Source organism: Cetorhinus maximus, chromosome 9 (assembly GCF_964194155.1).
Source record: "Cetorhinus maximus chromosome 9, sCetMax3.hap1.1, whole genome shotgun sequence".
NCBI classification, from domain to species: domain Eukaryota; kingdom Metazoa; phylum Chordata; class Chondrichthyes; order Lamniformes; family Cetorhinidae; genus Cetorhinus; species Cetorhinus maximus.
In genome coordinates, this window is record NC_135887.1 from 108616568 (window position 1) to 108639187 (window position 22620).

The window sequence follows — 22620 nt, forward strand, 5'->3', positions numbered from 1 at the left end:
TATTTCTTTGTTCCTAGTTGCCCCAAAAGTGTCGCAAATTCAAAGACCTGCCCAAGTTATACACCAAGAACTTGCAGAGTTTACATGTCAAGTATCTGGATATCGACCTAATGTTATTACTGTCGGTTGGTATTTGAAGAGGTACAATGACACTGAAGAGAAGTTGATTTCTGAATGGCAAGAGGACTACCCATTCCACATATCTTTCATAATGGGCAAGAAAATAGAAAGGGCTGGAAAAAAGAATGAAACTGGCATTGAATGGAAAGTCAAGGCAGCCAGTATCCAGAAAAATGATGATGGAACCTTCAGCATTTCCAGCATTCTTGAGGTTTATCCTGACATCAATGTGGATAATGAAGCAGAAATCATCTGTAAAGTGATGCATCCATCCAACAGTGAAGGCATCTCCAGAAAGATCTGTTTAAAAATTGATGGAAGTAAGCTTTTTATGAGTCAATCAAAGGTCACTATTCCTTTAGGTAGAATATCTGGACGCTGTGTTTGGATTGATCAGGTCTCCAGTCGCCACTGTTGTCTTGGGATTGCAACGTTTAATGTAATCACATGACATGTATCCTAGCACTGACAATCTTGAGTTTTCAAATTAGTGCTTTATGGTATTTCCTGCAACTTTTATGGATGCCTATTTTGAACAGTATAATATATCCAAGAGGCATTCACAAATTGATACTTCTGTGGTTGAATATTGTCACAAGATATCAGTGAGTTATGTGAGAGTGGGCCTCTTGACAAAGTTTGTTGTCCTCTCCTAGGTGACTGGGTTAAAATTCTGTTTGTTGTAGTAAAATCCCCTGTCTAGAATTCCATCTGAGCGCTTTTAATTGATGATAGTTACTGATTAAGCAAAAAAAGCTGCATGAAATTGAAAGGGAAAATAGAGGTGCTGAAACGTTCAATATAGCATCAATAGATGAGAATATATCTGGAACCAAAACTGTAGGCTGTGAGAGGATGCAAAGGAAGTGGGGAAAGCTACAACAATCCAGCAGAGAACCTAATGCAGTTCAAAGGAAAACTTTTATGCAACAGTTGCCACATACATGGTATAAAACAAGGTTCCCTTCATAGCTCATAGTGTGTTTTCTTTTGACTTGCCAAAACACAGTTCTGTAGATTTTTTTTCCATCAATAACATTATGAATTGCTTTTTCTATTAATGCCACAAATTAAGATAGAAGTGTTTTACCTGTGTAATTGTATTTATTAGAAGGAAATAGTATAGACTTCAACATTATATCATAACCATTTTCCAGCTTTTTTGACCTTTTTACTCTCTTCACCTCACTTTATATATTTTGATTTTCTTTAGCATTCTTAGTTCTTGTTTTAACATATTACTCTTATTTAAGTTTCAGTTTAGCTTTTATCTCCACTCTTTTCTTTGATGCATTTTTTTGTGCCTAATAAAAATACCTTTTCTACACCCTTTATCTAACATTTGAAAATTTTCACTGCTGATCCATGGCCCTGTTTACTAACTTTAAATCACACCATAGAATTGACCAGTCATTCTTGTGTGTCTCTGAAATGTTGACATATTCCCTCTAGTATCTATCTCTACTATTTGATGGCCTACAACAATACAAGATTAAAACATCTCTCTTCCTTAACTTTATCCATGTAGATTCTGTCCTAACCTAAGCCTTTAAAATATCCTTACATTTTAACACTGGGATAGAATACTTTAATACTACACACCCACCTCCTTTTTTTGCTTCTGCATCTCCCCTGAAGAAGTTTAATCAGGAATATTAAGTTCCCAGTTTGTCCAAACCTTAATTTATTTATTGATTGTAGCTGCTGCTACATATCCTTAAAGCTACCAGTGAATCCAGTTTGTTTTGAATGCTTTGACCATTCACCTACATACCAATCAACCCTGAGACCAATTTTTTTTTTTGGTTTATTGACCTTTTTTCCTCTAATTTTCTCATTTAAGTTTTTGTTATCTTTTATTTATTTTGCAATTATTTTTGCTTCCCATTAACATCAAAGCCCCTTTCTCTCCCTTTCTTGTCCAACATTTTCCCACCATATCAGCTATGCTTTCTGCTTCTACTCCAACAGTTTTATTCATTCTGTTGTCCCTCTGTAGTCTTGAACCTAATTTTTTTTCCACACCCCAACATACTTGTTATATTCTTTCTACTGACCTATTCACCCTCTTCACAAGGATGTCGGTGACATGTTGGATTGGATGAGGGCTATTTGGCTTCAGTTTGGCCTCATTCTGTGGCTTTGGTGCTTGAATTGGACATAATGTCCATTTTCAAACCTATCAGCTTTGGGTTTAGCCATAAATTAAAAGTTGTTTTTATTGGTAGATTAGGAAAGAAATGGTTGTTGGGGTGTCTTGTGTTGAGAAATATGAGGCTATTTATCTGATTTCATCAGCTGAAGGTGATTTTAGGCAAATAATGCAACTGAGTTATTGGAAGTGGCTCCTTTTGTCTGCCTCTCCCTTCTCTCCCCCTATTCCACCAGGCTTACAATCTCCTATTCCTGTCACTGCCAGAGGTGGGGTTGTGACCCATAAGTAGCTGAAAAAAATGGCAATTTTTCCCCACTGACGAAGGAAAGAGCCTAGAATTTTGGAGCATTAGGGCTTGGATGTAACTCCTAGGTTCAGAAGTGGCATTCCAGCGTGTCCAGATCTCTTGTGAGCGTCCTACTTGCTTCCTTTAGTGTTGATGTCTGCATCAGCAGTGCTATGTCATTGACATAGATGAACTCTTTTCCCCCAAAAAGCTGTTGAAGCTAGGTCAATTGAAGATTTCAAAATTGAGATTGATAGATTTTTGTTGGGCAGGTGTGTTGAAAGAAAGGGCTTGCATTTTTATATAGTGCCTTTTACAATATCGGGACATGCCAAAGCTCTTTATATCCAATGAAGCATTTTTGAAGTATGATCCCTGTTGTAGGAAATGCGTTGTGGAGCCAAGACAAACAGCTGGAGTTAAGATAAAGATAAGGTCTAGCTGAATGGCGGAATGACCTTTTACTGCTGTTCCCATGTTCCTAACTCCGTCCTGAGTGACATTTTTTTGCTACACTTATCCTGAATTTGGAACGACATTGTTTAAATTTTGGGAAATTGGTACGATTGAAGGAAAAATGAGAGTTGCAGCATGGGTTAGGATGAAGTAAGTGGAACAAGGAACAGACCACTTGCATGATTTCCAAAGAGAACTGAAAAGGCTTAAGATTAGTGGACACAAGATTGTTTGCTTAATGCGTATAAGGATAGTGGCCTTTACTTTTGTGAGTAATGTGTGATAAAAAGATAAAGCAATAACATTTATCTTTGGAAATTGTGTGTCATTAAAACTGAATGTTTTGTGTTTTTTTTCCTCTTCAGTTCCTCCTAAATTGGCTGACATAATTAAACCCCCAGTTGTGCATCATAACAATTCTGTGATGCTGACTTGTCCAATAAATTTCTTCAAGCCGCGTCCTCTAAAGGTCACATGGCACAAAATAATAGCTGGAAAGAAAAACCCTTTGCTGAAGTACTCCAATGAAGCTGAAAATAATTTATATCCAGGCAAATATTCCCATTGTATGAGTGAGTTTAGTTTTCCTGACTGTACTCACAGTGTCTGCAGTATGCTGCTCTTTAATGCAACAATCCAAGAAGATGATAACAGTCAATATCTTTGTGAAGTTGGACACATTGGTTTGAAAAATCCAGCAGAGAAACATGTTCAACTGAACGTAAAAGGTAACACAGACGCAATTTTTGTTTTGTTCAGTCTCTTTTAAAATGTGTTGGTGTCTTCTTTCCTGTGATTACATTGCTATGAAGAATTTCAGTACAAGGGAATAGAACAAACATCTATCCCAGGCACCTGTTGTCAGGATGAAGTGCTTCCAAGTGTTTAATTGTATGGATGTGACCAGCTATTGCAAATTTGATAATTTCTTAAATTAGTTATCCCTGTGGCCTTTCTGGGTGGAATTATTCAATTTACAGTCTGTTTTATTCCTTGAACCCCAGACCATTAAGTATAATGTTGAGCTGACTCCAACTTTGCTCATGTAGGATTCTTATAGGCCTGTTTTCATCCTATTTTCTTTGAACGTATTTTTAAATCCAGGTACCAGAGGCGAAAGAATAATATGCAAAGTCATGGCACCACCCTATTCCAGCTCTTCAGATTGCCTATATCTTCCATAAATTTCTGTAAATCGAAGTTTATTAAACACAATGATCTAAATTCCATAAAGAATTACGCTTGTGAATATAACGTCTAGAGTACTTTAGAAAATAGGGGCAGGAGTAGGTCCTTTGGCCCTTTGAGCCTGCTCCACCATTCAATGTGATCATGGCTGATCATCTTTCTCAATGCCATACTCCCGCTCTCTCCCCATACCCCTTGATGCCTTTAGAGTCTAGAAATCTATTTCTTTCTTAAATATGTTCAGTGACTTGGCCTCCACAGCTTTCTGTGGTAAAGAATTCCACAGGTTCACCACCTGCTGAGTGAAGAAGTTTCTCCTCATCTTTGTCCTTAATGGCCTACCCCCTATCCTAAGACTGTGACCCCTTGTTCTAGACCCTCCAGCCAGAGGACACATCATCCCTGCATCCAGTCTGTCCAGCCCTGTCAGAATTTTATATGTTTCATTGAGATCCCCTCTCATTCTTCTAAACTCCAGTGAATACAGGCCTAATTGGCCCAACCTTTCCTCGTAAGATGATCCTGACATCCCAGGAATCAGTCTTGGGAACATTTATACATTATCTAAGGAAACAGACTAAACTTATTGTTGTGGTGTGAAGCGTTCAGCTTATGCTTTCCCATGATGTTCCAGAGAGTCTCTAGACCAGATGCACCCACATTTTTATTAAATGGATGATGTTGATGAGATGAAGCTGGTAAGTAAGAGTTTTGTACAGGGTGAAACCCAAGTATTTTAGGTGGAGGTCATAAGTAGGTCACCTTTGCCTGACACAACTGTTCTCTGAATTGGGATGGAGATGCTAGGTTCAGAAGTGGCATTCCAGCGTGTCCAGGTCTCTTGTGAGCATCCTACTTGTTTCTTTTAGTGCTGACGGCTGCACCAGCAGTGCACTATCATTGGCATAGATGAACATCAGGAATTTGGTGCAGGCCATGTTGCTCTATAGATGTGATAGATGGTCCTGCAGTTGCAGACGATGATCTTGGATGTGCCAGGGACACTTAATTTCACTCTAACTGGCACCTGGTGCTTTTTTAAAAAAATTAATTCATGGGATGTTGGCTTTGCTGGCTGGGCCAGCATTTATTGCACATCCCTAGTTGCCCTTGAGAAGATGGTGGTGAGCTGCCTTCTTGAACTGCTGCAGTCCATGTGGTGTAGGTACACCAACAGTGCTGTTAGGAATGGAGTTCCAGGATTTTGACCCAGCAACAGTGAAGGAACGGCGATATGTTTCCAAGTCAGGATGGTGAGTGACTTGGAGGGGAACTTCCAGGTGGTGGTGTTCCCATCTATCTGCTGCACTTGTCCTTCTAGATGGTAGTGGCCGTGGGTTTGGAAGGTGCTGCCTATGGCGCCTTGGTGAATTCCTGCAGTGCATCTTGTAGATGGTACACACTGCTGTCACTGTGCATCAGTGGTGGAGGGAGTAAATGTTTGTGGATGTGTTGCCAATCAAGCAGGCTGCTTTGTCCTGGATGGTGTCAAGTTTCTTGAGTGTTGTTAGAGTTGCACTCATCCAGGCAAGTAGGGAGTATTCCATCACGCTCCTGACTTGTGCCTTGTAGATGGGTGGACAGACTTTGGGGAGTCAGGAAGTGAGTTACACATCGCACGATTCCTAGTCTCTGACCTGCTCTTGTAGCCACAGTATTTATATGGCTAGTGAGTTCAGTTTCTGGCCAATGGTAACCCCCCAGGATGTTGATAGTGGGGGATTGAGTGATGGTAATGCTACTGAACGTCAAGGGGTGATGGTTAGATTCTCTCTTGTTGGAGATGGTCATTGCCTGACACTTCTGTGGCGCGAATGTTACTTGCCACTTGTCAGCCCAAGCCTGGATGTTGTCCAGGTCTTGCTGCATTTGGACATGGACTGCTTCAGTATCTGAGGAGTCGCTGAATATTGTGCTATCATCAGCGAATATCCCTACTTCTAACCTTATAATGGGAGATCATTGATGAAGCAGCTGAAGTTGGTTGGGCCAAGGACACCACCCTGAGGAACTCCTGCAGTGATGTCCTGGAGCTAAGATGACTGACCTCCCACAACCATTTTCCTTTGTGCTAGGTATGACTCCAACAAGCGGAGTGTTTTCCCCCTGATTCCCATTGACTGCTGTTTTGCTAAGGCCCCACGATGCCATATTGGATCAGATGCAGCCTTGATGCCAAGGGCAATCACTCTCTCCTCACCTCGGGAGTTCAACTCTTTTGTCCATGTTTGAACCAAGGCTGTAATGAGGCCAGGACCTGAGTGGCCCTGGCAAAACCCAAACTGGGCATAAGTGAGCAGGTTATTGCTAAGCAAGTACTGCTTGATAGCACTGTTGATGACCCCTTCCATTACAATGTGCTGCCCACATTACCCTGCCTCTCATTCATAAGTGCTGGAGAAACCACAAAGAAAGCCCTTAAAATCGCGCTGATCTTCCTGTGATACTGCAGCTAATATTCATGTACTACCCAGATGGACAGAATCGTGGATGCATGCAACATAAAGAACCAACATCTTATCTCTGAACCAACAGCAGGGGTCACTGGCTTTGATGTCCCTCAACAACAGTGGATGGCACACAACCCAATCCGCAGTGTGTGCTCGATGAGGGACAACCCAGGTGCGATTGTGACCATCAGTCCCTGACCATGTAACATATCGCATCAACCTTTTTGCTAATATATGTTGCAGGAGGCACCTTATTTCTTCACTCAGAAGCCTTCGAATGGATAATAGTAAAACTAGACATCCCATCATAAGCTGGCCTTGTCGTACAAGAATAGTAATAGTGAGAAAATGGAAAGTTGTTGTGAAGAAAAAGCTCATTCACCTGGAGCTGACTTCCTTATCAGGGTATCCTGCATCGAGTTGATTCTACACCTTAACTTAGAATGCTAAATGTTCCTGACACACAATTAGTGGAAAAATGGCGCTATTGAAGTACCTGCTCCCTTCATCTTGAGTCCATACCTAAAATAAAATCTTCTCTTTTTACAGATGCTAATGGACCTGCTGTTTATTTCTAGCGTCTTCTACTTTTAATTCCAATATGCCATCTCTTCTTTTTCATTTTGTTGTAATTTATTCTACTGACATCACAAAAAACACACTGTCAGGTCATTATCGCATTGATACTTGTGCAAACTTGCTGTGCACAAATCGGTTGCTACGTGTTTCCTACGTTACAGTAATTGGCCGTAAAGCATTTTGGGAACTTTTTTCTTTCCTTTTCTATTGTGATTTATAGCTAATTGTCTCCTTCCTCACATCACTGCCCCCCCACCCCCCAGCCCCCCCACAACAGGTGAATCCCAGATTGTGAATTGCCTAAAGATACTTGTAACAGTCATGACATTTGAATCCTTTTTCTATGCATGCTGTCACTGTTACATATTTTATCTAAATTTACCATTTCCTGTTCCAACATTTTGGCTTAGCTGGTAGTTGAATGTTGTATATTCAAACCCCATTCCAGGCTGACTCTTCAGTACGATAAAGAATGAGTGCTGCACTGCAGGGGCATCATCCTTTGAATAGGATGTTAAATTGAGGCCCCGTATTCCTCTTGAGGCGGATGTTAAAGATCCTACTATTTGACTTTAAAGCAGAAAGGTGGTGTTCTGGTCATTATTGAAAATGAGAGTGTTTATCACAAATATAAAAGAGATATGTATGTAAATGTATGTATGTACTAATGTTCTACTGTTCTATATTTTACAGCTTTTCCTTCTCTTAATGCCATCTTCAGTGAACCAGTGAACCCTGTAATTGGAAAAGAATTGATTCTGACCTGCAAAGTGCATTCATTTTATCCTAAAAATATTACTGTTCAATGGTTGAAAAATGAAGACATCATTATGGATGCAGAAACACCTGAAATAGTTCAAAATTCCGAAAATGAGTTGTATGAACTTACCAGTTCATGCATATTTACACCAATGGTATCAGATCTACAGAGTAAATATAAATGCCAGGTTCAACATGAGAGTCTTATGTATCCAAGGTTTGCAGAATATATTCCTGAAAATTTAGGTATGTTTATTCTTAGTTTAAAAGCATTTCTGCAATATAAAAATTGGGATTTTTATTTATAAATATATTGCATTCTAATTTCGTAAAATTTATTCAGTGAAATTAATGATGTCATTGCCCACCTTTCAGCAGGATGCTTTAATTTAGTTGTCTGTGTGCAAAATAGTATTACAGGAATTTGAAAGCGGTCTAATGGTACAGAATGGTTTAATGAACCTCAAAGTATTCCAAATAAGTTTGTAAGAGAACTTCACTACTAAAAGCAGTTTTTCAGAGGGGATTTCAGCTGAGACACAAGTTATGCTGGTAGCCATATTACTCTATGTTAAAATCAACTCCCTGACATCAAAATGAAATTAAATTTTAATGTTAGTCATGCATTGATGGCACATTATGCTCCCCAGACCACATTTTTATAAATTTTAAACATTGAAGTGCTATAATTAAAAATAATGCAGGGGAAAAGGGACAAAATTGGGTTACATTGTTACTAGGCATATTAAAAGTAGATCTGGTATTGGTGAAATGGCAAGGGCCTTAAAATACCTTATTTCTCAAAAAGATGAACAGTGTTCAGGAAATAATGCTTGACCAGATATTAAGTTCTATATGAAGTATTATCACCGGAAGGCATTTTTTTCTTTGCCATGGAATTATGGATTGAAATGTATCAGCAGTAAAATGATTGCATTGTCTACATTCCCAGTGTTTGAAATTATATAAAACACAATTACTCTGTTTTTGAAAAGCTTGCAAATGCAGATAATGTGCCAAATCCTGGTGACAATCTTACGATAGTTCAACTTATACTCTCAATTGAAGCTACAATTTTCCTGATCTGTATTATCTCCTAAAATGTAATTGTTAGTTGGGAAGTAGGACTGAGTAACTATTTCGGTGGAGTTTTGTAATGATAAACTAGCATGGCGAATAACATTAATCTAAAATACTAAGACTTGTTTGCATCTGTAGGGCTATATAAGTGTAGGAATGTCTGCTGCTTTCCAATTACAAACCTTGAGTAAATTCAAAATAGTTTGTTACACAATTTTTGCTACTTCTATTCGTAACAAAAATTGGAAAGATGTACTTCAGCTTTTGTTAATGTTTTTCTTTTTATTTCAGTATCTTTCCCTAAAGTATCTGAAATTACCTGCGATCCTGCCATCCCTGAACTAGAGAAAGAATTGACTTTAACCTGTAGAATAAGTGACTTTTATCCAGAGAATATTCAAATTGAATGGTTCAGAAATGATGTGAGAATGAACAATGATGGAAAACAGGGAAGAATTATGGAAAGATCATTGTGTGAAAATGATCTGCACAGCAAAATCACTACAATAACCTTGACTCCAAGTACTGATGATCATCAGGCTGAGTATAGAATTGAAATTTGTCATTCAAAATCTTCAACAAAACCTTTTAAGCAATGTTACGAGCTACTTCTTAAAGGTGAGTTAAAATTTTCTGTTTGAAGAAGATGAAATGAGTTATATTGGCAACTTTTCAAAGACCATTATCAAAAGGCTATCTTGAATTGATTGCAGGACTTGTGCTTGCTCTGTGAAAGGTTAATAGAAATGTATTTGAAATGCTAAAAAATCTTAATTGTGCAATTATATATTTCTTTCCATTTTCTTTGTTCTGAATAAGGATAGCTCAATTTACCATGGGCATTTGCCGCTTAATTGATATTATTGAAAACTATCCAAATTGTACAACAATTTGTCAACGTTTGTACCATTTTCAGCTTCACCTTGGCCTGTGGAGGCTGAGGAAAATGTGTACAGCAATGAAAGGTCTGCTTACTGCATATTGATATGTTTAACTTTTGAATGTTGTTCCGACCAGATTAGCAGGGGTGAACTGACTCCTCGCTTTATCCCATTCCTGAGTTGGTTATAATGAGTTTGAATTTAAAAGGAAGATAATGTTGCCATTCGATATATATTTAACTGTGTATAGCTCGGTGCAAGAAATAAGCCAGCCTGGTCCCTTAAATTAACAAGTAAAAAGTTAGTTTTATTGCTAAAATTCGCTCGGGTAAAGATGCAGAAATTAACAAAAGGTTTAAAACGTACAAATATGTTCAACTACACACCAATGCAAAAACAACACACACACAATCCCACCCAAGTGTGTACAAAAAGAGATAAAACTCTGTAAAGAATCAGATCTAAAGAAAATAACTTGGCCAAGTAACAAGTAAAGTTTAAAAAAAAATTGTTTGTGGATGGTCCAGAGGGTTGTTTACAGCTGAAGGGTTCCTTTCCACAGTGGAGCAGCCGCCTGTAATCATGGCTGGTTGATTTTGAATTCTCCTTTAAGACCTCTTAGCTTGCAGCAATGAGGCCTTCTGATGGGTTTTTCAAATCACAAACAGCTCAGCTTTGATGAGAGTGGTTTCAGAAGAAAGAGTTTTTATTCATTCACGAGATGTGGGCTTTGTTGGCAGGGCCAGCATTTATTGCCCATCCCTCGTTGCCCTTGAGAAGGTGCTGGTGAGCTCCCTTCCTGAACTGCTGCAGTCCAGGTGATGTAGGTACACCCACAGTGCTGTTAGGAAAGGAGTTCCATGGTTTTGACCCAGCGACAGTGAAGGAATGGCAATATATTTCCAAGTCAGGATGGTGAGGTGGCTTGGAGGGGAACTTCCAGGTGATGATGTTCCCATCTATCTGCTGCCCTTGTCCTTCTAGATGGTAGTGGTCATGGGTTTAGAAGGTGCTGTTGAAGGAACCTTGGTGAATTCCTGTAGTGCATCTTGTAGATGGTACACACTGCTGCTACTGTGCATCATTGGTGGAGGCAGTGAATGTTTGTGGATGTGTTGCCAATCAAGCAGACTGCTTTGTCCTGGACAGTGTCAAACTTCTTGAGTCTTGTGGGAGCTGCACTCATCCAGGCAAGTGGGGAGTATTCCATCATGCTCCTGACTTGTGCCTTGTAGATGGTGTACAGGGCATACCCAGGATGGTGATGGTGGTGTCTGGGACATTATCTGTAAGGTAGGATTCCATGAGGGTGACTATGTCAGACTGTTGCTTGACTAGTCTGTGAGACAGCTCTCCCAATTTCGGCATTAGCCCCCAGATGTTAGTAAGGAAGACTTTGCAGGGTTGACAGGTTGAGATTGCCTTTGTCATTTCCAGTGCCTAGGTCAATGCTGGGTGGTCTATCCAGTTTCATTCCTTTTTTGTGACCGTAGCGGTTTGTTACAACTGAGTGGCTTGCTAGGCCATTTCAGAAGGCATTTAAGAGTCAACCAGGCTAAGGCTATTGGCGCTGTGGCAGTCTCTCTGACTATCCTAAATCCAATAAAAAATTTTCACTCAAGAGCTAGATCATGTGACCCCTCTGAGAACTCCGTAGATTCTGTGGCTCTGAAGGCAACTTGTGTCCTTCACTAATGCTACATCGTAGCTGCCGTATCTGATTTCGTATCAAAAATAGTATCCTTTTCAAAAAAATTCAATCCATGTCTAGCTGATCGTATTATAAAGTAATATATGTCCAGCTGATGACATTATAGATTAATATTTTATATAACACACCTTCATAACAATATGATCATACAAACATACGAGGTGTAGGTGTAAGCCACTCAGCCCCTTGAGCCTGCTCTGCCATTCAATAAGATCGTGGCTGATCTAATTTTAACCTTAACCTCAACCTCACATTCTTGCTTACCCCCAATAACCTTTCACCCCCTCGTTTGTCAAGAATCTATCTACCTCTGCCTTAAAGATATTCAAAGGCTCTGCCTCAATCACCTTTTGTGGAAGAGAATTCCAAAGTCTCTCAACCGTCTGAGAGGGGCCATTTTTCCTCGTCTCTCTTAAATGGGCGACCCCTCATTTTTAAACTTTGGCCCCTAGCTCTAGATTCCCCTCTCCACATCCACCCTGTCAAGCGCCTCCAGTGGATTCAAGCCTAGCCTGTCCAGCCTTTTCTCATAAGACAATCCACCCATTTCAATATTAATGAAGGAAAATCTAACCACATCCTCTTGATATTCAGTGGCATCATCATCATTGAGTCCCCACCATCAATATCCTGGAGTCACTAATGGCCAGAAATTCTATTGGGCCAGTCACATAAATGTCTCAGCCACTAGAGTAGGTCAGAGGCTGGACGTTCTGTGGTAAGTGGCTCACCTGACTCCCCAGATCCTCTCCACCACCTCCAAGGCACAAGTCTGGAGCGTGATTGAATAATGTCTATGTATTTCTTTGAGTGCACTGCAGCAACACTGAAGAATCTCAACTCCAACTAAAATAAGATAGGCTGATTGATACCCTGTCTAGCATAAGTATCCACTCAGTCTACCTCAGGTGTGCTGTGGCTGCAATATGTACTAGGTACACATTGCAGTGCAACAAGTTGCCAAGACTTCTTGAGCTGAACCTCCCAAACCTATGATTTTCACCAGCTAGAAGGACGAGGGCAGCAGGTGCATGGAATGCCATTGCCACTAAGCTTCCGTCCAAGTCAGTTATCCTTCATTATCATGCCAATTACAGCTGGGCCAAATTCCTGAAATTCCCTACCTGACAACACTTATGCTACAGCTTATCACCACTTTGAGGTGAGTAACAAATGGCAGCCTTGTCAGCAAAACTCATATCCAAAAAATTGAATTAAAAAGTTGTCTTGGCAGATAGGATGTGGCTTAGTTTGGCTTTTTGTATCAATTAAATATATTATTTTCTATATGTTTATAGGCTCACCCAAATTTTCAGAGTTCAGAATGGAGCCAGCGAACCCTTTGTATGGCGAGAATTTATCTGTGTCGACTTCAGTGTATGGAATTTCCCATAAAAATATTACAGTTGAATGGTATAAAGCATCTGAGCACATGAAACATGGAATCACAAATTCAGAACCCATGCTTACCAATGAAAACACTTACACGATAAACAGTTGTCTGAAATTTACAGTGACTGCAGAAGACTTTGAAAGAGAGTTACACTTTCAGTACAAAGACAATTCAAAAACTGATAGACCTGTATTCAAAAGACTTATTCAACTGCCTCTCAAAGGTGAGTGTATCTTCTGCTTTATATATGTTTTGAAAAGCTAGTATTGATAATTGATGTTAAAATATACATATGATACACCATTGAAGATAATCACCTTGTTTTGTAAAATGACAAAGGAACAGTTTTTGCTGTTCACCTTGCATATAGTTTCTCTCAAACTTTTAGTGGGTTTGTCAGTAGAGATTTCCTTTCTTCCAACATCGTTTGAAATGGGCTCTATCTGCAGGGAATCTGTGAGCAGGCCAAATAGCACGGAGACTATCCAACTAATCAGATTGAAGAATCCTCACTGACACACACATAGCAAACCAGGAAGTAAAATCAAAAGGAAAAATAATTCACATTAAAAGCGTACAGGAAGCAAAATTAAGGTATGGGATTAATGGAAATACATAAAATGTGCAAAACAGAAAAACAGGATAAAAATATTTTAAACTTTTGTATTTCTTCTGAGGGAATGAGACTCCACACTTGTCAAAATAAATTTTTCAGGGCTGTTAAAAACTCAGTTACTCCTGACTGAGCAAGTCAACTTTTTAATCAATTTTTAAAGTGAGAATAGTGGGCAATTAGCTTCCATTAGATTCCATTAGAATTCGATTCCATTGACGAAGTCTGTACCAGTGCAGCCTAAGGAGGGGCAGGATATCCCTAATAGCATCATTTGTTTGTACAAGTAGATTGTAAACATAATACACCACTTTTTGGAACTTAAAATAAATATTCAACTTGAGCAGTCACTGAAAAAGCTTTTGAACCCTTGAGACCATTAAAATAAGTTTTTTTCAAGAGTCTGATTGTAGTTGATATTTTTGAGAATTACATTTTGTTTCTGCATTTTTTCACAGCTGTGCCTCCCAAAGTATCAGAAATCAAGTGTAGCCCTGCTCACCCCAAAAATGGTGAAAAAGCAACTCTTACTTGCAATGTTGAGCATTTTTGCCCAATGGATGTACATGTTATTTGGAGCAAGGGATGGACAGAATACAAGGATAAACAAAGCGTCGAAACACCCAAAATTGATCACAAAGGACTTTACTCTACAGTGACAAAGTTGTCTATTGTCGCAAATGAAGGCACAGCAGAGTACACTTGTGAAGTTCGGCACGCAAAAACCAATGATATTATAGAGAAGATGTACATTCTGCAGATTTAGGTATGTTCTGCAATTTCAGTGCGCTTTAATAATTTGCCTTTAATACTAGCCATTTTTGAACAATTGAACATGATAAATCCAACTAATGGAGGCGGAGGGCAGCACTCTATTTACCTTAGAAGCTCGTTAAGACATTCTTATGTTTATTTAGTGCTTTTAAACTAAAACTTTTGTTACTGTGGTCTTCATCCAATCAAAAAAGCTCCTCTATTACAAAGTGTAATATGATTAACAGATACAGCAGCTTTTTTATTTGTGCGTCATGGCATTAAATGCATAAAAGTTGCAGTTTGAGGATAGAATTATGGTACAGCGCATACTCTATGGAAAATTTTGTTCTAGTCCACCTCCACTAAGATGCTGATATTGGCCAGCAGTGGGAAAGCCAGTTGTTTCTCATAAGAAATAAAGCAGTTTTGAGGGAGAATCATCACTGGGCTGCGTTGGCATTCTTCTGAAGCCCAACTCAAATAATATAGCACTAACTTTCTTTAGGAAACGCACAATCTGAGGATTTTAAAAAAGCCTTAAAAAGGAATGGTGTCAGTACTACCATTTTGTCATAAACTATGCATTCACTGTAACAGTGAAAACTCTGCTCCATGAATGTTTTCAAATTGAGTTGCTAAGTTGTCATAATCTTATGAGAATGTGGTTTGATATTAACAGTTCATTAAACCAGTTTTATTTTACTGACGTACAAATCCTCACTTTTGAGGCATGGTTTTATTTTGTAAATAAGAATACGCTGAAAGCTTGGTCTCTTCAGTGGGCTCTTGTCAAGCAATTTCAATTAGTGCAACAGCGTATTTGGAACACTCCAGGAAATAGCATGTCACACATAAATCCATATATTGCAGCTGCTCGACGACCAACTCTTGCAATGCATTTTCTATTCTTTAGTAACTAATGACTGTCTCTTCATCCAATCTTTTGTCAGTCATGAGTTAGTTGGTAGCAGTCTTTCACCTGAGTCAGAAGGTTGTGGGTTTGAGTCCCACTCCAGGACTTGAGTACAATAATTTAGATTCATCCTATTGAGGGATTGCTACACTGTCAGTGCTGCTGTCTTTTGGATGTGACTCTAAATCAAGGCCACACCCGTGCTCTCAGTTGGACATAAAAGATTCCATGGCACTATTTCGAAGAAGAGCAAGGGAATTATCCCCGGTGCCTTGGCCAATATTTATCCCTCCGTCAACATCACCGAGAAACAGACAATCTGGTCATTATGATGTCACTGTCTGTTGGAATTCATGCAAATTAGCTGCCATGTCTTCTACATTACAACCCTAACTGCACTTCAAATGTACTTAATTGGCTGTAAAGCGCTTTGAAACATCCGGTGGTAATGAAAGGCACTATATAAATGTACGTTTTTTTCTTTAAATCAGTTTTGATTCTCTAAGACATTATATGAGAAATGACCGATGCCAAGAAGTTTTACACATTGGATGAAATACAAAACCTAATTTTGTTGACCCAAATAAGAACTCCTTGTAGGAATGTATTTCCTCTCCCCTCTCCGACACCATTCCCTAAAAACAAATTGTATATAAGGTAAACTACAGCAGTTGGTTAGCTAAGGGTAGGTTTTTTTCTTTCAAACTTAAGCATTGTATTCATTATTCTAAAATATGTTCCAATTCTTAATTCATTTATTCTACATACATCTATAAATTGGCCCATTATCCTGACAATCCCCTCTTGTAAATTAACAACACAGAATCATAAATTGGTATTTTTGATTTTCTTCATGTATGAGAAAGGCACATTGAGCTGCTCCCCAAGTGTTTCTGTTTTTCTGTAACATTGTGATGGCTTACTGGCACTCTGTACCTGTGATTTATGTCCCCTTCCTGCTATTAAATAGATAACTAGATGAGGAAGATTGCAAATAAGTTTTCCCCTAATTCAAACTTACAAAGTCTCTGTCTGGTCTAATATATTGGCACCTGGTGTTGAACTTGGGTACAGAGAATGAAGAAAACTGTACTGATGGTGGTAACTTAATTTTCAAATCCTTGTAAACAAATGAACTTGAACCAGGGAAAGAATTCTATCCCCAGAATGTGGATTTAAAACTTTTTCTTAGCTGTACTGATTGGAACAAGAGCAGACCATCCAATCCCTTGAGCCTGTCTGCAATTTAATAAGATTATGGTTGATCTATATTCTAACTCCATTTATATGACTGCTATTGCTGCAGTTATTATAACTGAAGCAGCGTACCATCAGGAACTAGTGGGGTTTGGTAAACACAATAGGAACATGAATACAATGATTTTGTTTTCTTAAATATTTTAAATTTTTGAACATTGAGTTCAAATTATAGTTTATATGCTACTTTGTATTTGGATATAACTCCAACAAAGCTAAACAGTTGATAAGGGAATATGGAACAAGAAAATAAATGGTTTCTAATATGTGACAGATCATTACTTCATTATAATCCAAACTTCTGGATTAATGTTGTGGACAATCTCTTGCCTCCAAAAATTTCATATATTTTTGCAGTTTGATTATTGCAATATTGAATCCTATTTTTTTTACTATTCGTGAAAGTTGAAAAGTTACTCCAATGTGTTTTATATCTATGTAAAATACTAACCCAAATCAATTTTATTTTTCCAGATTCTCTATCCTACATAAACAAGAGAAAGACACACTCTGTAGTGAAATGAACTGCTTGCATTTGCATTGAGGTGTGCATATTAAGAATGTCCACTTTTATTAAAGTACCTTAGAGCACCCATGAAACCCAGTTCAACAGGGATTCTGTAAATGTCATAATGCAAACTATGAAATTGAATTTAACAAAACCAATAATTTGTGTCTCGCACCAGAAGAAACATGACTATAGAGGCTGCTGGACTTTGAGGGAACCAGCCTTGCCTATGTGTGACTGCAATCCCACAACAGATGACTTATTTCTAGTAACATACTAACGACTTCAGGTCTCAGAAGATCTTTGGTCTCTCTAATCACCTAGTATTGCTTTGGTGCATTTAGTGCCTTCTGAAGTGGCCTGGCAAGCTGACCAAAATAGGAATTGATGTTAAATGTGGCCTGACTAGCCTAACCCACAACTTTTTAAGGAAGTGTGACTTGGTCGGTTATTTCTTCTTAAGCAGATAAACCCAGAAATTTCCATGAATGTATTTAATCCTGGAACATTTTCTGTTATGGAATTAATGCTTGCAACTCAAGAACTCAGATTGCTTCAGGACTGAGAATGATGTTCTAATGTTAATGTTAAACAACCGTTTCAGAAACCTCTGTTATCCAGACTCTGAAATGTTCAGTGCCTTTGTTTGCCTTACCTGCATTCAATAGTTCTGGCACCAAATGCAACTTGCATTCTTAAGTTGCCTACTTTTATTGAGGAAAGGGTGTACAGGCTGGGTCTCTTATCTCCTGGAAAGAGAAGGCTGAGGGATGACCCAATAAAGGCATTTAAAATTGTGAAAGGTTTGACCATAGAGGGGCTGAGTTTTCGTTTGATTGAGTTGTCGAGACTAGAAGCAGGCGAGGCATGTGCCTGAGAGGCATGCTGGCATTTTCCAACTCCCAGCGATTTTGGAAGAGGTGATGACTCCTGTATGTCGGCCCAACATTGGTTGGTAATGAGTTAGCCCTTTGAGGGTTTAATTAAGGGCACTTTCCCCACCCCATTGTGTCAAGAGGCCATCTGTAACACCATGGCAGCCTCCCAGCAGCAGGGTGGATAGACATCAGAGCTGGAGGCTCCAGGCTGTTTGGAAGGCGCGCTCTGTAAATTGACCACATTATAGAATGTCACAACACAAATGGGCCATTCAGGCTGATCAAGGTATGTGATATATGCCCTGAATTATGACTGTGATGTGAGATAGCCAAGTTGTTCTAATCTGATTTATGGCCAAGAGGATCTGAACTAAATTAACCATAAAACTGCTTTGAAAGTGCTCCTGAATACTAATGAACTGTTGAAAACATGCAGGCATTTTTAATCAACCTAGATCCATGATTTTCCCTTCTTGAGTAAGTTTTCCTAGAATCCCGATTATTTTTTTAACGGCCAAAGAAGTTTATTTTTTGAAATGAAAGTAATTCATTTTTTATCATGTTAACAATAAATAACAATGTTTGAAAACAAATGTTTAATTATTGGTAAGTACATTTTTAGACAGCCGAAGAAATGGCATTTTATATACAATTGTACTCAAAGTATGAGGAAACCCCTTTATCTTTACTATTTTATAATTGTGATGCTTTATATTGAAAAGTTTGTACTCAGTCAAGGACCCAGTCAACCTCGGATTACCCTGGAAGGATGAGGTGTCTCAAAAAGTTGAGCAACAGGTGAAGCTGGCTGTTTCACGCTGCCACTATGCAGTAGCAACATGAGTGGTATTTGCCACTAACAGGATGCTGCCTTCAAGCCATAAAGACATTCTGCCTATCACACAAATGAGTAATGTGGTATATGAAGTGCAGTGCCAGTGTGATGCTAGGTATGTAGGCTGTACGTCCCAAAGATTGGCGGATCGTATCAAACTGCATGTCCCAGCCGCTGTTTGCAATGAGCAAGCTACAGACCGTACCCAACCAGCCCATGCTTGCAAAACTCAAACCACAGTGCCCAAGACTAGATTCTGCGATTGAACAACATTTGCTAAATAATCCTCAGTGTGCTAAGATTTATGTTCACAGCCAATTTAAGATTTTCAGTTGGGCTCACAGTGTGGCATGTTTGCGTGTACTAGAAGCTACATAGGGCCCTGTTCTTTGCAGGCAGAAAGAACATGTATACATATTGTGCCTGTTTCAGCTAAACAAAATAAGTGAGAGCTATTCGCTGACTCATTCCTTGGGGCAATGCCTTGACCAGTCAGGATCAAACCATAATGGTTTAAATTTCAAACGCTGCTTGGCAGTTAACTGTCATTCACCAGCACTGGTGCATTCTCCATGGCAATGCCCCCACTAATCAGAGTTCACTTGCCAACTAATCAGTATAAATTGCTGTTTTCCCCTTATATTGGTATTTTTGTGAAGTGACCTGACGAGTGCAAGACGAAAAGTTCGACATGTCTCTCTTTTTCAGTAAGACTCAAGTTCTGTACTATCAAATGACTACGCCTTATATTTTTCTACCTGCCACTTTGGAACAATGACAATCGCATTAATTTTTAACAAAGCTTGTTGACTTGTTTTGAAACTTTCAACAGTCATAATTCCTATGTCTGTCATGTCTCAGGTAGAAGTGTTAAAGCTGTTCACAAATGTGCAGTGAGGTGTGAGTTATGTCCTTACATTGTTAAAATAAACTCAAATATATTAAATATTGTGTATAAATGTAAAATAATGGCATATGTCCAAATTAATGTTTTGTGCTCTTATGAAGTTGTTTGTTATATGCAATCTCTGGTAAATGTTCTGATTTAAGGAATATGTATGTGCACGATTCCATAATTGATGACTCTCAGTTTCTCAAACGACAACTGTAAAAGGCATGCTTAACATGTATAAGTTGATATTGATAATCATAAGGAGCACTGGAAAGAATTAACAGTATTATTTTGCATTGTCACCCAAGAATATTTGCTCCTGCAATTAAATCATTTTTTTATATTTGACCCTGATTCTAGAAGATAGAGCCAAGCGTGCATTGCAAGCTAAACTTTAGCAACAGATAACTAAGCATTACTGTTTCAGTAATTGATCTCCAAGGTCCGATTATGGAGTGTTCAAACTTTAAACCCTCTGGAATGACCTTCAGCATTTGAATCAATAAGACTGCTGTAACAGGTTTTATGACTTTATAGCTTTTGCACCAATCGGAAACAGTTTTAAAGCAAAACCAGCAGTATAATCCCAGACCCTGGTCACCCTTGACTACTCTAAAGGCAACAAATGTGAAGCTACTTTAAGGTGATCATCCCTAAGTGCACTAGTTTCACATACTGCCATGTGACTGAATTTGGTTTTGAACATAAAAAGTTCAAAGTACATTTCAAACAGCTGTTTGCTTTTTATGTTATCAGAGTTAAATCCCCAAACCAGGGCGCCACGTTGGGAAAAAAAAACTAGTGTTCTCAAGCTGGCATAGTTGGCCTTGGTGCTCACATTGTTTCAACATTGATACAAACTGTCAGCTGCAACATTGCACAAACTGGTTTTAATTCACATCTTGGGGGAGCTGGTGGCATATTGGTATTGTCACTGGACTGGTAACCCAGAGACCAGGGAAATACTCTGGGGACCTGGGTTCATTGGTCGGCAGATGGTGGGATACAGTAGGACAGTGATATACAGCAGAGTGGGGGTTGCCCTCAACATTGACTCTGGACCCCATGAAGTCTCATGGTATCAGGTCATAGACAAGGAAACCTCCTGATTTCCACGTACAGTGGCCCCCCCCCCCCCCCCCCCCCCCCCAAGCTGATGAATCAGCACTCCTCCATGTTGAACACCACTTGGCAAGGGTGCAAAATGTACTCTGGGTGGGGGGCTTCAAATGTACATCACCAAGAATGGCTTGGTAGCACTACCGCAGACCGAGCTGGCCAGGTGCTAAAATATATAGCTGCTAGATTGGGTCTGCTGCCCGTGGTGAGGGAACCAACAAGAGGGAAATACATAATTGACCTCATTGAGACGAAGTTCCATCTCCACATTGAAGATACCATCAATCGTGCTGTGTGGCACTACCACTGTGTTAAATGGGATAGATTTTGAACAGATCTAGATCTAGAGCATACGCTCTACTAGCCTGGATGAGTGCAGCTCCCACAATGTTCTAAGCTCGACACCATCCAGTACAAAGCAACCTGCTTGACTGACACCCCTTCCACAAACATTCACTCCTTCCGCCATCGAAGCAAAGTAGCAGCAGTGTGTACCATCTACAAAATGCATTGCCGGGACTCACCAAGGTTCCTTTGACGGCACCTTCCAAACCCACGGCCATTACCATCTAGAAGGACAAGGGCAGCAGGTACATGGGAACACCACGATCTGGAGGTTCCCCTCCAAGCCACACACCATCCTGACTTGGAAATATATTGCCATTCCTTTACTTTCGCTGGGTCAAAATCCTGGAACTCCCTAACAGCACTGTGGGTGTAACTACACCACATGTACTGCAGCAGTTCAAGACAGCAGCTCACCACCACCTGAAGGGCAACTAGTGATGGGCAATAAATGCTGGCCCAGCCAGCGATCCCATGAATGAATAAATAAAAACTTCAATTCTGTTTTTGTTCTTACTTTTTCTTTTAAAACGTGCAAGTTCACTTTGGTTTGAAACAGTATATTTCCTTAAGAGTAAAAGATGATCAACATTTTAAAATTTTAAGTAATATAATTTGTACTAATATATTTCTTATATTAATTTATGGCATAAATTTTAACCTGCAGATAACATTAGAAATGTTACACCAAAAACTGAAGTCTGATAAATGTCAGTTTGGGATTTTTATTAGATTTTGTTAAATGCGAAACAGAAAAAATTAGTTTGTGTTCAAGAATTTCTGGAGTTTTATTTATGTTGCATGACAATTCTTAGGATATAAAATAATGTAATAACTTAACTCATTATATTCTGCAAGACCTCCCACTGAACAAAAACACAAATGGGTAGGGTTCTCCATAATTATTTCAGGCCCAAAAGTACAGGGCTTTGATTCTGGTTGCAAATTCAACTGTGAAAATTTGAGAAGAAAAGTTTAACTCTTGAGATAAGTTTAAGTATTACGATCCCCAGCTGAGGTTACCACTGGACAAGCCTGATCCCAGGGTGGAACCCAGCTTGATAGATCCTAACTTTTATTTGTTTGTTTAGGTACACGGTGAGGGGCTACTGAACAGAGTCACTGGAGTCAGCTAATGAAGTTTTAAAAACATAAAACTTTTATTAAACAAGAAAAGATGATCTATTACAATACTCCTTCACCCACAACTATACCTTTACAGATATAAACAGACTTGTAAAGTTATCATAACTTACAAAAACTATCTTATACTCTAATGTCCACAGTAAGTACGCAGTCCATGTAAACCAATAGGCACCTTGTCAGATACGTCACCGTCTGAAACCAAGTGACAAATGCTATGGATCTCTCCTCAACTCTCACCAGACGCTTGTCACACCATGAGCCAACCAGTCTCACTGAACTCCATCTTTCACACAAGGGCTT

General features: G+C 39.1%; 1 protein-coding gene across 1 annotated transcript in view; it reads left to right on the forward strand.

Moving 5' to 3' along the window:
- Window positions 1-18576, forward strand: part of LOC144684902 (uncharacterized) — a 34988-nt gene extending 16412 nt beyond the window's left edge. The window contains exons 5-11 of the mRNA XM_078549303.1: window positions 18-440; window positions 3383-3745; window positions 7928-8239; window positions 9365-9691; window positions 12964-13281; window positions 14130-14437; window positions 17072-18576. Of these exons, the coding sequence (XP_078405429.1) occupies window positions 18-440; window positions 3383-3745; window positions 7928-8239; window positions 9365-9691; window positions 12964-13281; window positions 14130-14437 (2051 nt within the window). The 3' untranslated portion in view covers window positions 17072-18576. The remainder of the gene's footprint in view (window positions 1-17; window positions 441-3382; window positions 3746-7927; window positions 8240-9364; window positions 9692-12963; window positions 13282-14129; window positions 14438-17071) is intronic.
- Window positions 18577-22620: the final 4044 nt, after the last annotated feature.